Below are 16,470 nucleotides of genomic sequence, written 5' to 3'. Positions count from 1 at the left end.
TAACAAAGTCAGTAGACTAACAGATGTTGTCACAGTTCGTATAAGACTTGGCTACAAGTATCTCTGGCAGTTCGGCTTGTATAGGGATCTAGATGAAGTAAAGTGTAAAGTGTGTGGACATAGGCAGGGACACACACTCGAACACTATATCTTGGATTGTTGTAAAATTGAGCCTTTTAGAGGTGAATCTAAGCTCACTCTATATGATATGGCAACCTATCTTATTACCATGGATAAATTACCTGAAATCCTTGCACTGTACCCACGTTTTGCTTCCAGTAGATGAACGACATATGAGATTCAGAAACAAGTAGTGTATTGTGAGGACTAATAATAAACAGAAGCTCCCCTATGACTCTGTAATATCCCCATTGGCCAAACTATTATGTATTAACGACAAGACCTACCATTAATGTATGATGACTTACTGTAAATATGTAGCTCTTGTAATAGCACTTTCTCTGTAACTAACTGACATTGTATCTATAAGGTGTGAAGGATTGAAGAAATTGTTTATGTAATAATCTAAGATGAGGTCTGATAAAGACCTTTTGTGCCCTCTGTAATGCTTTTGCGCTACCGCTCACAGGATGAGTATGGGGTGCACAATAAACTAGCCGCCTTCGGCGTCAACAATTCAATTCAAAGAGCTTTTGGTATAGACGGTGGAACCACATGAGATTGAAGCACAGGAGCTGGCTGTGCTTCAGTCCTGGCAGTCAGCTTCAGTTGCCGCCCTGGCACTGCAGGGCGGCAACATAGCGGGCACAGTCGCAGGGGACACAATCACAGAGGGCGATGGTGCAGGGGCCGACACTGCAGGAGCCGGAGTAACGAAGGACGGCTGAGCAGAGGGCAGCTGCGCAGCGGTCGACATCACCGAGGGCTGATGCCCATATGGCACAGACATGGACGCCAGAGGCACGGGACCCGCCGGAAGAGAATCTTTCTTATAAACCAGCACCAAGTCCCCACCCTCTCCCGCAACCTCGGCCGGTGCCACAACCTCCCAACTCGGGGAACCAGCAACCGGGGGATGCAGAGGTGCCGGAGAAGATACAGGACCAGGGCCAGGCGACAATGCTGCCGCAGAATCCATCACCGCTGCAATAGGGCCCACAGGAGCCGCAGGCACTCCTGTGGGCCCTATCGTCCATATTATCATCCACAGAAGACGAACTTCTGGAGTCCCCAGAATCCCAGACGTCGGCCCAGGCCACACCACGAGGAGGAGACAGACTCAAAGCACGCCGCGAACGCTTGGACGCAGGAAACTGATGAAAGGGGCTTCCTTTTTACATGCTTCAAGAAGACTCTTCAAGTGTGGCTCAGGTATGTCTAATTTGGGAGTGCTCTCGTCTCTGTACTGAAGACTTGAAGAGTCTTCTCGAAGCATGTACAAAGGAAGCCCCTTTCATCAATCCACAAGGAGACATGTATCTACAAATAGACGGAGTAGCAATGGGCTCCCCCTTAGGAGTTTTATTTGCTATTTTTTATATGGGAACCATCGAAGACAGAGTCTTCAGTAGCAGACAAAAACCAACTGTATATTGCCGTTATGTAGATGACATATTCGTCATAGTAAAAGACTCAGATGAACTAATTGATCTAAAAAGCCATCTAGAGAGAGAGTCAGTATTCCGATTTACACATGAAAATAGTGAAAATAACCGTTTGCCATTCTGGGATGTACTAATAACGAAAACCGGAACCTCTTTAAGCACCAACATATATACTAAGCCCACCATTATGCCTGAACGGTAGAAGTGAGTGCCCCCAAAGATACAAAGCCAGTGTTCTCAATGCATATATTTGTCGAGAGCTTACCCACTGCTCCGAATGGAGCAACGTTAGTAGAGAGTTTGAAAGAGTAACTCAGGTACTGGTGAACAACGGATATAGCAACGCGGAAATAAACGCTGCTATAAGAAGACACTTGGACCGTTGGTATAATCCAGAACCTAGAACAGAAACCACAATACCTCCAATAAAATTATATTACAAATCAACCATGCACAGTGAACATATAAAAGAGGAAAGAATAATGAAAGAAATTATCCGTAAAGGAGTAAAAAGCATTATTCCTAACCAAAACATAGACCTGATCATATTCTACAAAACCAAGAAAACTTCCGAACTCCTTATCAACAACAACCCGAAGCCGACGGAGAGCCCTCTACAGCAGTCAAGCGTTACATGTACACTTGCCCCAACGAAGAATGTAACCTTGAATCTAAGTACATAGGTATGACGTCGTCCAAGCTGACGAGGCGTTTGACATGTTATCTTCAATCCGGTGCTCCCAGGAATTACATGAGACAAGCCCATGACATCACCCTAACAAGAGAAATGTTGAACAAAAATACCTGTATAATAGACAAAACCCAAGATGCAAATAGATTACAATTTCTTGAAGCAATTCACATAAGAATAGAACAACCTACCATTGTTACAGTGCCCTCTCCTATTTCTTTCGTTTGCCGTCTTAAAGAGTCATATCAGCTCTCCCTACTGATTCTCTGAGTTTCAGGGAGTCTATTGACATATGTGGCGACCAGACCGGCTGCCATTTAATGGAAGGAAGTTATATTATAAGTTGTAAATAAAGGAAAATTGGCGCCCTGTTATAAAATGAAAGAGTATCCCCTACGGCAGATATGACCTTTTGGAAGGGACATTAGCCGATCGCGGATTGGCCGACGTGGGTCGCGGGCGACCAATCAGGGCCCGCCATGACGTCACCGAGTGCCCCGGGCGGCGCCAACGTCAGAGTTGGTCTGACCTTGGAAGCGACAGGACGCGCCTCGGTCTGCTCTCAAGGATTGGAGGCTCTGCAAGCCTTATTCAGTGGATTGAACTAGCCATCGCAGCCCACCATAGTTATTGGAGACCCTGCGCTTCTGGGAAGCAAAGAGGAACCAAGTTCATTGAGCAGAGAAGTGCCAAACTTGGAAAATAGTCGGCGACGACGCTGGGCGGCGCCGCTGGCTGGACGTTGAGGTCTGGAAGGTGCGGCGGGCAGGCCTAGCTGTGACTGGGGTCACATCCACCGAGAATCTTGGAAGCAAAGACCTGCGGAGGTGGGCATTGTTGGTCCTCTCCCGTGTGACCAGGGAGGCTCCGGTGAATCCCGAGAGTCGGAGGGGCTGAGTATTTGGGTCTTTTGAGCCCCTAGCAGTTAAGTGTTAGCAGAGCCCCGGACCACCCCACCCCCAACGTGACAGAGAACTGGCGACCTTGCCAGGATTCGAACCCCGGTAGCCAAGAACTGGGAACTTCGCCAGGAAGCGCGGATCAAGCTACTGTGTGGCCCAAATTTCAAGACAAGTGTTGCCAGGGTACTAATACAGTGTGGCCAGTGAATTCAGTAGTACTGTTACTCAACCGGCTAAGGGACTGAAACGGTGAAATTAGTGCCTACTAACTTGTCTGTGCTGTCGTGTATGCTCAATGATATAGAGATGGAGGAGGACAAAGTAAAGAAATTTATTGACACAAGGGACGAGAGAATTTTGGAGGAGTGTACCAAGGCCCAGCTCCAACAAGTGGCAAACCACTTTGGGATCAGGTTGAGGACGACTAAGGTAGCGGAGCGAAGGATAGAGATCATGGCACAGCTCACAGCTCGAGAGGAGGCGACGGGAGAGGAGCCATCTCAAGAGGAGCCGTCCCGAGGAGAGCCGTCGCAAGGTGAACCGTCCCGACTAGAGCCACCCCAAGCGCCTACCAGTGTGGAGAGAATTCACAGTGAACATGGGAGCAGTGGAAGGTCCAGCTGTAGTAAGAGGAGCCTGCAACTAGAAATAATGAAGATGCAACTGGAAGCCCAGCTGCGAAGAGAGGAGAGAGAAGCACAAATGCAGCGAGAGGAGCGTGAGCGAGAGGCACGGCTGCAGCGAGAGGAGCGTGAGCGAGAAGCACGGCTGCAGCGAGAGGAGCGTGAGAGAGAAGCTCGGCTGCAGCGGGAAGAAGGAGAGAGACAACTGCGACTGGAGGAGATAAAGGCAAAGAAAGAAGTCAAATTGCGTCGCGTTGAGCGTGGTCTGCCCTCACAACCTGCACGGCGAGATGACCCCAAGGTAAGGGAACGTGACTTACCTACGTTCGAACCACAGGAAGCTGAGGCGTTCTTCGAACACTTTGAATGGATAGCAACTCTGAAGGAGTGGCCAGAAGATGATTGGGCTGCTCTGGTCCAGGGCAGGTTGACTGGTGAGGCCCGGGAAGCCTATAACATGCTGGACCTAGAGGAGTGTACTAGTTATAACGCGATTAAGTATGCGGTTCTCCACTCATTCCGGCTGACTCCGGAGATGTACCGGAAGCGGTTCAGAGAGTGTACAAGAGCGCCGGGAAAGACTTACGCCGAGACCGCCAGGGATATGGAATGGAAATTCCTACGATGGTTGAAGGCGGAGGAAGCGGAGTCGGTGGATGATATCAAACGACTAATAGTGATGGAGAAGTTCATGTCGGTGCTCCATCCTGAGTTGCGAGTAAGGATGAGAGAAGCAGGTATTAAGGACCTGAAGGCTGCAGCGGACCGAGCCGACATGCTGGAGGAGGCACTACATATCAGGAGGGAGGGGCCGCCCAGACACTCGCCTTACCCCAGGTCGGGAGGGAACTTTAGGAGTTCAGGAGGAGCGAGGACGGGTGGGGACTCTCTCAAGAGTAGTGTGCCCGATGAAGTAACGTGGTTCAAGAGCTCAAGAGACGCGGGGAGGAAGCCCCAAGCTGTGAGCAGTGGACCTAACTCGGGAGCAAGTGCTGCAGTCCCGGATACGACGACAGGGAGTCCAAGGAGGACCCAGGGGACGTCTGCAAGTAGTACCGCCAGAGTGACTAGCGAGTGGCCGCCCAGGGGAGGCAGCCGATGCTACAACTGTGGCGTGAGAGGACATTATGCCCGCAAGTGTGAGGAGCACCAAAAGGAATGTAGGATTAATGTTGGAAGAGGAGAGAGTGTTTGTTCACACCCCATATTATAGTGGACCCAACGTGAATGGTTGGGAAATGAAGTTGGGTGAACATCCCTTCGTTTTCGAGGCCAACGTGAAGTTTGGAAAGTCAGACCCAGTGGAGGTGGCCGTTCTTCGAGATACGGGTGCTGACATAAGTATGGTAACCAGGAGTATTCTCCCCAAGGAATTTAATGATTCACCTGTGGGAGTGGTGAGGATACGCAGTGTGGGGGAGGAATATAGGTTGCCACTTCACGAAGTACAGCTGATTGCCGATTGCGGAGTCGAGAAAGCTATAGTAGCTGTAGCCCCTAAGTTACCCCTAGAGCATGTACAGATGGTGCTGGGTAATGACCTCGGAGGAGGCAGGATACAACCTGATTGGGCCAGGAGTGCCTATGTTGCAAGCAGCGGTACAACCCTGCCGGGTGAGGTATCGGTCGTTCCAGATGATAGAGAGGAAGCCGACTTCGCCAGGGGAAACGTCGCCAGAGACGACGACAACGAGGGCGACAGTGCAGAGAGGTCGTCGGAGGTTGTGGAAAACCCCGACGGGGACCTCCGACTAAGCCTGATGATGCGTGTGGAGGAGTGGCGAGGAGCAGCTGTACAAACGCCTGGGGCGGTGAAGAGGCTGCAGACCGCACTCCCTCCATACAGAAACGTGAATAAAGTAAGCTCAGTGGATGAGCGAACGGCGGTGAGGGGCAGAGTGGAGGAGCCACGACGCAGTGCACCCTATGCCAGCCAGATGAATAAGGGTAGGTGCAATATGAACCACCGTAGTGAGGTGAGCCACAGGGAAGTGGATGAGCCCAACCACGAACCGAAGAAGACGTCTGCAGGGAAGAGAATCTCATGGAGGAGTGAAGATGTTCGTCGGGAACGAAGGAGCGAGTGGTATAGGAAAGGCAATACGAAGAAAGCAGGGAATAGGTACACCCAGAATAGGCGCCAGCCTAACCAGAGGGGCATTGGGCCATCGCAAAAGCCTAGTGTGGAAGAGATGAAGCTGCTGGATGGAGTACAGGTTACAAGTATCACTGTGAGGAGACAACGCACCTATGGGAGAAGAGGAACCGAGAAGAGAGAAGATTGGCGAAGAGGAGATCATGAGAGGAAACATGGAGTACCTGTAGGACGCAGTGGAAATGCAAGACTATCTCGGAGTGCACGACGCGGTGGAGGCGCTGCATGCACTGAATCTTACAGTGGTAACGAGCCGTGGGAGTACACTCGTAGCCACGGAGAGAGGATTTCTTGTAGGTGTTCAGGGAACACCCATCACACCCGTTCCTATGCAAGGTGGAGATATAATGAGGCAAGTGACTGGCAAGGTGGTACGAGCCACGTCACCAACTGGAGGAGTGACACTTCAGGAACGGAGGGAGCAAGAGTATAGGTTGCCCTCTTGAGTGCTGCTCTTCCGATATGACTCTTATTTTAAGGGGAGGGGTATGTTACGGTGCCCTCTCCTATTTCTTTCGTTTGCCGGCTTAAAGAGTCATATCAGCTCTCCCTACTGATTCTCTGAGTTTCAGGGAGTCTATTGACATATGTGGCGACCAGACCGGCTGCCATTTAATGGAAGGAAGTTATATTATAAGTTGTAAATAAAGGAAAATTGGCGCCCTGTTATAAAATGAAAGAGTATCCCCTACGGCAGATATGACCTTTTGGAAGGGACATTAGCCGATCGCGGATTGGCCGACGTGGGTCGCGGGAGACCAATCAGGGCCCGCCATGACGTCACCGAGTGCCCCGGGCGGCGCTAACGTCAGAGTTGGTCTGACCTTGGAAGCGACAGGACGCGCCTCAGTCTGCTCTCAAGGATTGGAGGCTCTGCAAGCCTTATTCAGTGGATTGAACTAGCCATCGCAGCCCACCATAGTTATTGGAGACCCTGCGCTTCTGGGAAGCAAAGAGGAACCAAGTTCATTGAGCAGAGAAGTGCCAAACTTGGAAAATAGTCGGCGACGACGCTGGGCGGCGCCGCTGGCTGGACGTTGAGGTCTGGAAGGTGCGGCGGGCAGGCCTAGCTGTGACTGGGGTCACATCCACCGAGAATCTTGGAAGCAAAGACCTGCGGAGGTGGGCATTGTTGGTCCTCTCCCGTGTGACCAGGGAGGCTCCGGTGAATCCCGGGAGTCGGAGGGGCTGAGTATTTGGGTCTTTTGAGCCCCTAGCAGTTAAGTGTTAGCAGAGCCCCGGACCACCCCACCCCCCACGTGACACCATGAACACCCAAATCACGGAACTATTTACTCTACCCACCATGAGAGTAAGGACAAGACCAGAACATAACGATGCCTACACAAAACACACTGTTCAACATAACAGGCCAATTACACCTGATTAATCTTTGTATGTAGATAGGAGCTGCCTCGTATGGGCCAATAGGCCTTCCGCAGTTACCTTTTTATTATGTTCTTATGTGCTTCACCCCCCCCCCATTTATCCCTTATGTATCCCCCATGTTTTTACCTTTATGGTCTTATCACCTGACCCAGTGCGGGTATAAATAAACCAGTTCTGAAAATTCTTTTCACTTGAGAATGAACCATGGAGGTTCGAAACGTTGTGTAAATTGTATAAATAAGTGTAATACATTCTATAGTAATTCACTTTTTTCTTCACCTTCAAATTACTAAAATGAGTTTTGGAAAACTCCTCTTTCAGCTAAGCCCTGATGCTAAGAAAACAGTTAGATAGGGATAGAAGCCCTAAATCAGAAGATAGTAAATACAGAACATGCGGTCATATTCAATGAGACATGTTTCAAAGAAAACCTGCTGCCCGTATACACCCATATATATATATATACATATATATATATATATATATATATATATATATATATATATATATATATATATATATATATATATATATATATATAAATATATATATATATATATATATATATATATATATATATATATATATATATATATATATATATATATATATATATAAATATATATATATATATATATATATATATATATATATATATATATATGTATATATATATATATATATATATATATATATATATATATATAAATATGTACATATATATATATATATATATATATATATATATATATATATATATATATATATATATATATATATATATATATATATATATATATATATATATATATGTCGTACCTAATAGCCAGAACGCACTTCTCAGCCTACTATGCAAGGGCTGATTTGCCTAATAATCCAAGTTTTCATGAATTAATTGTTTTTCGACTACCTAACCTACCTAACCTAACCTAACCTAACTTTTTCGGCTACCTAACCTAACCTAACCTATGAAGATAGGTTAGGTTAGGTTAGGTAGGGTTGGTTAGGTTCGGTCATATATATACGTTAATTTTAACTCCAATAAAAAAAAATTGACCTCATACATAAAGAAATGGGTAGCTTTATCATTTCATGAGAAAAAAATTAGAGAAAATATATTAATTCAAGCAAACTTGGCTTATTAGGCAAATCGGGCCTTGAATAGTAGGCCGAGAAGTGCGTTCTGGCTACTAGGTACGACATACACATATATATATATATATATATATATATATATATATATATATATATATATATATATATATATATATATATATATATATATATGTATGTCGTACCTAGTAGCCAGAACGCACTTCTCGGCCTACTATGCAAGGCCCGATTTGCCTAATAAGCCAAGTTTTCCTCAATTAATATATTTTCTCTAATTTTGTTCTTATGAAATGATGAAGCTACCCATTTAATTATGTATGAGGTCAATTTATTTTTATTGGAGTTAAAATTAACGTAGATATATGACCGAACCTAACCAACCCTACCTAACCTAGCCTAACCTATTTTTACAGGTTAGGTTAGGTTAGGTAGCCGAAAAAGTTAGGTTAGGTTAGGTTAGGTAGTCGAAAAACAATTAATTCATGAAAACTTGGCTTATTAGGCAAATCGGGCCTTGCATAGTAGGCTGAGGAGTGCGTTCTGGCTACTAGGTACGACAGAACGCACTCCTCAGCCTACTATGCAAGGCCCGATTTGCCTAATAAGCCAAGTTTTCATTAACATAACGTGACAGTTTATGCCCAGATTTAGGAGAGTGACTTGGTCCTCAGTGAAGTTAATTCCTGCAAGGTTCAGGAAGCCATCTCTTGGTCGTGGAAAGGGTATAAACTGCCACGTTATGTCCAGACTGAGTGAGATGGCCCGGAAAGTGGAGTTGGAAATTCTGTTGGACGACATATTCGACCTCGAGACACAAAAGAAGGTCACTACCAAAGATACCTTACAAGCAGAACTTATTGCGGAAGGAGGAAAGAATCGAGGCAATTACAGAAGCACCATACTGTCCCCCGAGCTTAAAGCGGCAGCCAAAAGCCTTCGTGAGAACTAGGAGATAGTTGTCAGGAGAGGTGACAAGTCGCCAATATACGTCATTCTTAAAAAAGACGAATATCTGGCGAAAATGAACCTCATACTCTCTGACCAAACTAAATTCCAAAGGGTAACGAAGGACACTACAGCCGAATTGAAAGCAAAGGTCAACAAACTAATCGAAACTGTGAACGCCAAGAAATCAGGACTCCACCTGCCAAAGATTATTGGGGAATATAAACCTGGATATGCGTATGGAAATGTCAAGACACACAAGCCTGGAAACCCACTTCGGCCAATCATTAGCCAGATACCCACACCCACGTACAGACTAGCGAAGCGACTCAACGGCCTGCTGACTCCTTATGTCCCTTGCGCCTTCAGCCTGAAGTCGCCAAATGAATTTGTTGACTTACTGCGGGGCACACGGGCCACAGGAATAAGAGCCTCGTTGGACGTAGAATCGCTGTTCACCAACGTACCAGTGGACGAGACAATCGGGATGATGGCCGACAGAGTGTATCGTGATCCAGCCTGTACTCCTCTTGACATACCAGAAAATATCCTAAGGAAACTACTCCAAGCTTGTACTAAAGAGGCACCCTTCTTGAGCCCGGACGAGCACATGTATAAGCAAGTAGATGGGGTCGCCATGGGTTCTCCCCTAGGTGTCCTGTTTGCAAACTTCTACATGGGTACCATCGAGCAAAAAGTCTTAGTCGACATGAACTTGAAACCGGCCATATACTGTAGGTATGTTGACGACATTTTTACACAGGTACCTGATGTCAGACAACTGCAGGAGCTGAAGGAGGCATTTGAGAGGAGTTCCGTGCTGCGTTTCACTTACGAGATGGAAAAGGATGGGAAGCTGCCCTTTCTAGATGTAACAGTCATAGAAAAGAGCGGAGGTTTCCACACTGCAATCTACACTAAGGAAACGAACATTAGGAATGTGCCTAAATGCCAAAAGCGACTGCCCAGATAGGTACAAGAGGAGTGTTGTTAACGCATATGTCGACCGTGCTCTCAGCCACAGCTCAGAATGGAAGCAAGTCGACGAAGAACTCTGTAGGGTAAGGAAGGTCCTAGTCAATAACGGCTTCTCCAGTGGTTTCGTCGAAGACATCATAAGAAGGAAAGTGAAACGCCATGCAACCTCTGAAGAGAAAACCAACACAACACCTATACCCCCTATTAGACTATTTTACAGGAACTTCTTTTCCATAAAACGGAGGAAAGGGTCCTGAAAGATAACGTTAATAGAAACGTTATCCCTACAGACAAAAATCAGAGGATGCAACTGACGATTTACTATAAAACCAGAAAAACGGCCAGCCTACTCATGAGAAACTCTCCAGACACAAAACATAACGCTTTAAAAGAGACCAACGTCGTCTATGCCTTCAAATGCCCTCTTGGGGACTGTAAGCTCCAAGAAACCCAGTATATAGGCAAGACAACAACATCTCTTTCTAGGCGTTTAACGATGCATAAGCAACAGGGCTCCATTAAGGAACATATTATCTCTTCCCACAACCAAACCATCGCCAGAGAAATCCTAGTAAACAACACAGAAATCATCGATAGATACAGCGATAGCAGGCGGCATGACGTTTGCGAGGCACTACACATCAAGAAGTCAACACCAGCAATCAACAGCCAATTAATGCACAACTATATTCTACCCACCTCAAGACTCCGCTCCAATATAGAAGCATCAAGAAATATGGACCAATAGGCTTTCTACAATCACTTCTATTCAATACTCATTGTTTCGTGTTCTGTTTTGTGTTGATGAAAATAATACCTTATTAAATACCACCTCACCCCATCCACCTCACTCAAATGTAGATATAAACAAATCGGAGATGTGTAAGTTCTATTCAGTTGTGTATGTTTAAACTAAGGTCTTTGATAATGTAATAAGTTTTACAAAACGCGCTCAAGTGTCGCGTCAGACTCGAAATAAAAATGAATTTTGGAGAATTGATTTTTGAAATACCACCAACAGTGAAAAGAAATGTACAAAAGATTGAGAAAATTCGTGTTAGTATTATTAATCTTACTTTTTCGGTCATATTTAATAATATATGTCTACAGGAAATACTGCTACCAAAATATACTAATATATATATATATATATATATATATATATATATATATATATATATATATATATATATATATATATATATATATATATGTCGTACCTAGTAGCCAGAACGCACTTTTCAGCCTACTATGCAAGGCCCGATTTGCCTAATAAGCCAAGTTTTCATTAATTAATTGTTTTTCGAATACCTAACCTACCTAACCTAACCTAACCTAACTTTTTCGGCTACCTAACCTAACCTAACCTCTCAAGATAGGTTAGGTTAGGTTAGGTAGGGTTGATTAGGTTCGGTCATATATCTACGTTAATTTTAACTCCAATAAAAAAAAATTGACCTTATACATAATGAAATGGGTAGCTTTATCATTTCATAAGACAAAAATTAGAGAAAATATATTAATTCAGGAAAACTTGGCTTATTAGGCAAATCGGGCCTTGCATAGTAGGCCGAACAGTGCGTTCTGGCTACTAGGTACGACATATATATATATATATATATATAAGATTATATATATATATATATATATATATATATATATATATATATATATATATATATATATATATATATATATATATAATCTTTGGACAACACCCACCAGTGGGCCTCGAACCCAGAAAGCACAACTACCTTCCAGTAGCTGCCATAACTAGTACGCCTTAACCCACTACACCATCAGACCTTACAAAAGAAGTAGAGACTTCGAGATATATATACACCTCAAATATCTCCACCTCCCGAGGGCACTAGACAAGTGAGAGGTTACTATGCGTTTTTCATCAAGCCACTGTTAATGTGAGAGAACTCGTGTCCATGCTATAAGCCTATACTTGCATAAACCACAAGGGAAGATTAACAATCTTTGGACAACACCCACCAGTGGGCCTCGAATCCAGAAAGCACAACTACCTTCCAGTAGCTGCCATAACTAGTACGCCTTGCCGTGCGAACCATATTGCCAGGAGCCAAGTGATCGCTCCCACCGACAGTGTGCTGCTAGGGGCACCTCTGGGCTCGAGCGCCATTGAGGTAGTCCTCGAAGAAAAGCTGAACGACCTGAGGAGGATGGAGGGAAGAATAGGGGCTTTGAACGCCCACGATGCTTTGTACCTTCTCACAAGGTGCCTGGCTTTGCCCAGACTGACCTATTTCCTAAGGTGTGCTCCCTCCTTCGACTGCCCAAAATTAACAGAATATGACACACTCCTAAGGTCAATAACCGTGAAAGTGTTAAACCTCTCCCTGCAAGATGACCAATGGGACCAAGCAACGCTCCCAGTTAGACTCGGGGGAATAGGTATTCGCAAGGCGACACAGTTAGCATTGCCGGCATTCTTATAGTCGACCAGTGCAACAGGTGAATTAGTTAAGGAAATACTACCGGAACACCTAAGAGACTTCATTGGGATTCATGATCCCAAATTCGCGGAAGGAGCCGGTCAGTGGGACACTCTTGTCAACTCTCATCCTCGACCGACTTTTCCAAATGATTGCAAACAGTCCAAATGGGATAGCCCCATAGTGGAGAACATCGCCACATCATTGCTGGAGGCAGCTTCAAGGAAGGACAAAGCGCGTCTTCTAGCTGTGCAAGCTCCCCATGCCGGGGACTTCCTGTTGGCAGTCCCTAATTCCGCCTTGGGTACCCGCCTGGACCATCGGACCCTAAGTATTGGTGTTGCTCTGCGCCTTGCCGCCCCTATCTCCACCGAGCACCGGTGTATTTGCGGCCATGGACGGGCAGACCAATACGGCAGCCATGGTCTCATATGTCGTAAGACACAGGGAAAGATTGCCAGACATGAAGCAGTCAATGACATCATCAAGAGAAGTTTGGCTTCAGCTGGATGCCCAGCACAAAGGGAACCTCAGTTGTGCAGACCTGACAACAGCCAAAAACGCCTAGATGGAGTCACCCTGCAGCCGTGGAGGGAAGGTAAACAGGTCGTGTGGGACTACACGTGTGCATCCACATTGGCTGATACCTATCTACCTTACAGCGCAGCTGAGGGAGGCGGGGCGGCCTCCTTCAGGGAGACCCAGAAAACTAACAAGTACAGGGACCTAGAACGTTGTTACAGGTTCGTGCCAATAGGCTCTGAGACTCTGGGCGCCTGGGGTAAATGTGCACTTAAGTTCCTGGAGGAGCTGGGCGAGGAACTCATTGGGAAAACTAGAGACCCAAGAGCGGCCTGTTTTATGTTCCAGCGCCTCAGTGTCGCTGTTCAGAGGGGAAATGCGTGCTGTATCTTGGGTACGCACCAGACCCCCGAGGAACTGGACGAGGTCTTCGAACACTGATTGGTATATTGTTATATTGTTATATAAGTGTGTGTTTTCTGTAAACTGTAGCATTGCAATAAAATCAAATAAAAAAAAATAATATTGGTGGTAGGAGAGGAAAAGATTAAAGTATTGAGTGAGAATCCACAAGGACTTCTCTGAACACTATTTATTTTATAAATAGTGGATATGGGTCCCTTTAATTAAACCAGTGGTGGTATATATATATATATATATATATATATATATATATATATATATATATATATATATATATATATATATATATATATATATATATATATATATATTTACATATATATATATATATATATATATATATATATATATATATATATATATATATATATATATATATATATATATATATATATATATATATATATTGGTGTATACTGGCAGCATGTTTTCTTTTATGCATGTCTCATTGAATATGACAGCATATTCCGTATTTACTATTTTCGGATTTAGGGCTTCTATCCCTCTTTGTAATGCTCTTGCCTCAGGGTTCAGCTGGAAGAGGTGTTCACCAAAAGTCATATTGTTTTTAGGTGAAGAAAATAATTGAATAACTGAAGAATATATTTCACTAATTATAAAATCGCACAACGTTTCGAACCACCATGGTTCATTTTCAAGTGAAAAGAAAATACAGAACTCATTAATTTATACCAGTACGGGGTCATGTGATAAAACAAGTACAAAAAGGAAAAGGCACGGGAATAGCAAGGGGATAAATGGGGAACGAAGCACATACAAAGTTTAATCAGGTGTAATAGGCCTGTTTTGTTGAGCAGTGTCTTCTGTGTTGGCATCGTTATATTCCGACCGAAATATAACCGGGGCCTTCAGGTTGGTTGCAAAAAAGTTGTTCAATGTCAACCAATATTTTTTGACTAGTTGTATATGAAAAGGGCTGCAATTGTCCAAAGTTTCAGTACTTTAGGGTAAATAGAAAGGGAGATTATTTTTTTCAACAACTTTTACACATTTTCAAGTCTGAATAAATAAACACACGTTTCAGATATAATTATTCTGTGACACTTTTCTGACACATTAGCATATAATAAAGGATTGGTAGATAGATATTTTCCAAAACATCTTTAGTTTTCCTAATACAAATTTTCAAAGTTCCCCCCCCCCAAAATTATGCAAATATGGCATGTTTATTGCTATTATGAAATCAATAAGTGAACTTAGAGAAAAAAGCTATCAAATTAATTTAGAGACTTGCCCTCCACATATACTGTGTAAGTTTCATGTAAATTGAATAAAAAATGGAAATGTGATTTTCGTAAGGTTCTAAAATCTGTGGCTGAGGTCGACATCAACCAATTTTCTCCAAAATTGGCACCCTTACAGATAGGCTTACGTGCAGACAGGTTTATAAGTTTCATGCAAATCGTCCGATAAAAAGAAAAGAAAAAAAATGAAAAAACAACTATTTATTTTTATTTATTTTTTTTCCAATTAAACTAATTATAATATTTGTTTAATATATGCTGTTGTAATAGCAAAGAGTCATAGCTATGATTTTAGTTGACACTTTTGTTTCAAAATCGTTTTTGACCATTTTGGCATAATTTTGACACCTACTTCAATATTTTTTTTTCTCCCTTCCTATTTATGCTACGACGCTGACACTTGGACCAAATGAAACACTTTTCATATACAACTTGCCAAAAAAGTTTGATTGAAATCGAACGAGTTTCATTTATTACATTTTTGGGGCAAATTGGAACCTAATGCCCCCTTAAAACATATATACTACGGAATTGTGCTAAATTGACCCATCTTTTCCGGGATAATCGCCTTACTATCTTGTCCAGGATAGTTGGTTTGTCGCCTTATACACTACTAGAGGTCACGCATTGGGAATTAAGTGACGCAAATATTTCCAAACCATTGCGAACGGGCCTCATCAAGCACACCTACGAGAGTGGGTTCCTCACACCTCATTCATGATAGTTGATCTACCTTTATTACACAAGTTTACCACCTACCAAAGCGCTAAACGAGGTCATCCATAATATTAATGGCCTCGGGATGAGATCGAAGCGCTTTGGAGCTCGTGAACTCCGTAATTAATGCAAATGAATGAAGAGTGGACACACTCGTAAGTGTGCTTTAGTGAGTCCTGGTCCTATTGAGACCACAATCATGTCATCAAACTCGGTGTTCACTATAACCAGCAGAGCTTCATTCACTTAAACCAATATTGCTACTAAATGTTTTATTCACATTTGATGTAACTATTATTCATTAAGCTAGACTAGTAATATCTTACGTTCAAAATTAGACACGATTCGATGACGTGGAATTTACTGTGGGTGATAGATCGATCCCGTCGGATTGGTAGGCATGGGACTGACGATGTGGGATCATTGATAGACATGGGATCGATCACACGGAATCAATTGCATGAAATTGATATTAAACACGTCAAACAAATTATTAAATATTTGTAAAACTAATTTGTCATGGTATGATTGGCCAGGTGCACTCTTGCCAATATCAAAATCAATGATGCACAAATTTGAAAAGCGATCACAAATGCTTAAGAATAGATTTGCTGTTGGAAATCAATAGATATGACGAAATCTAAAATTGCTCTCGCCAGGGCTCGAACCTGGGACCTTCTGCGTGTTAAGCAGACGTGATATCCACTACACTACGAGAGC

General features: G+C 43.7%; 1 protein-coding gene and 1 non-coding gene across 2 annotated transcripts; both read right to left on the bottom strand.

Annotated features, from left to right (window-relative positions):
• Positions 1–706: 706 nt before the first annotated feature.
• On the bottom strand, positions 707–1,099 carry LOC123752854 (uncharacterized). Its single transcript, XM_045734884.1, has one exon. It carries the CDS (start codon positions 1,097–1,099, stop codon positions 707–709), a length of 393 nt encoding a protein of 130 aa, XP_045590840.1.
• A 15,298-nt stretch (positions 1,100–16,397) lies between these two features.
• On the bottom strand, positions 16,398–16,470 carry TRNAV-AAC (transfer RNA valine (anticodon AAC)). Its single transcript has one exon. It is a non-coding gene; the product is annotated as a tRNA-Val (tRNA).

Source organism: Procambarus clarkii, chromosome 14 (assembly GCF_040958095.1).
Source record: "Procambarus clarkii isolate CNS0578487 chromosome 14, FALCON_Pclarkii_2.0, whole genome shotgun sequence".
NCBI lineage: Eukaryota > Metazoa > Arthropoda > Malacostraca > Decapoda > Cambaridae > Procambarus > Procambarus clarkii.
This window is presented reverse-complemented; position numbering and strand designations above follow the sequence as displayed.

Bases quoted from the DNA above. Each gene is read 5' to 3' on its own strand.
- LOC123752854 (XM_045734884.1), bottom strand. From the start codon at position 1,099: ATGGATTCTGCGGCAGCATTGTCGCCTGGCCCTGGTCCTGTATCTTCT.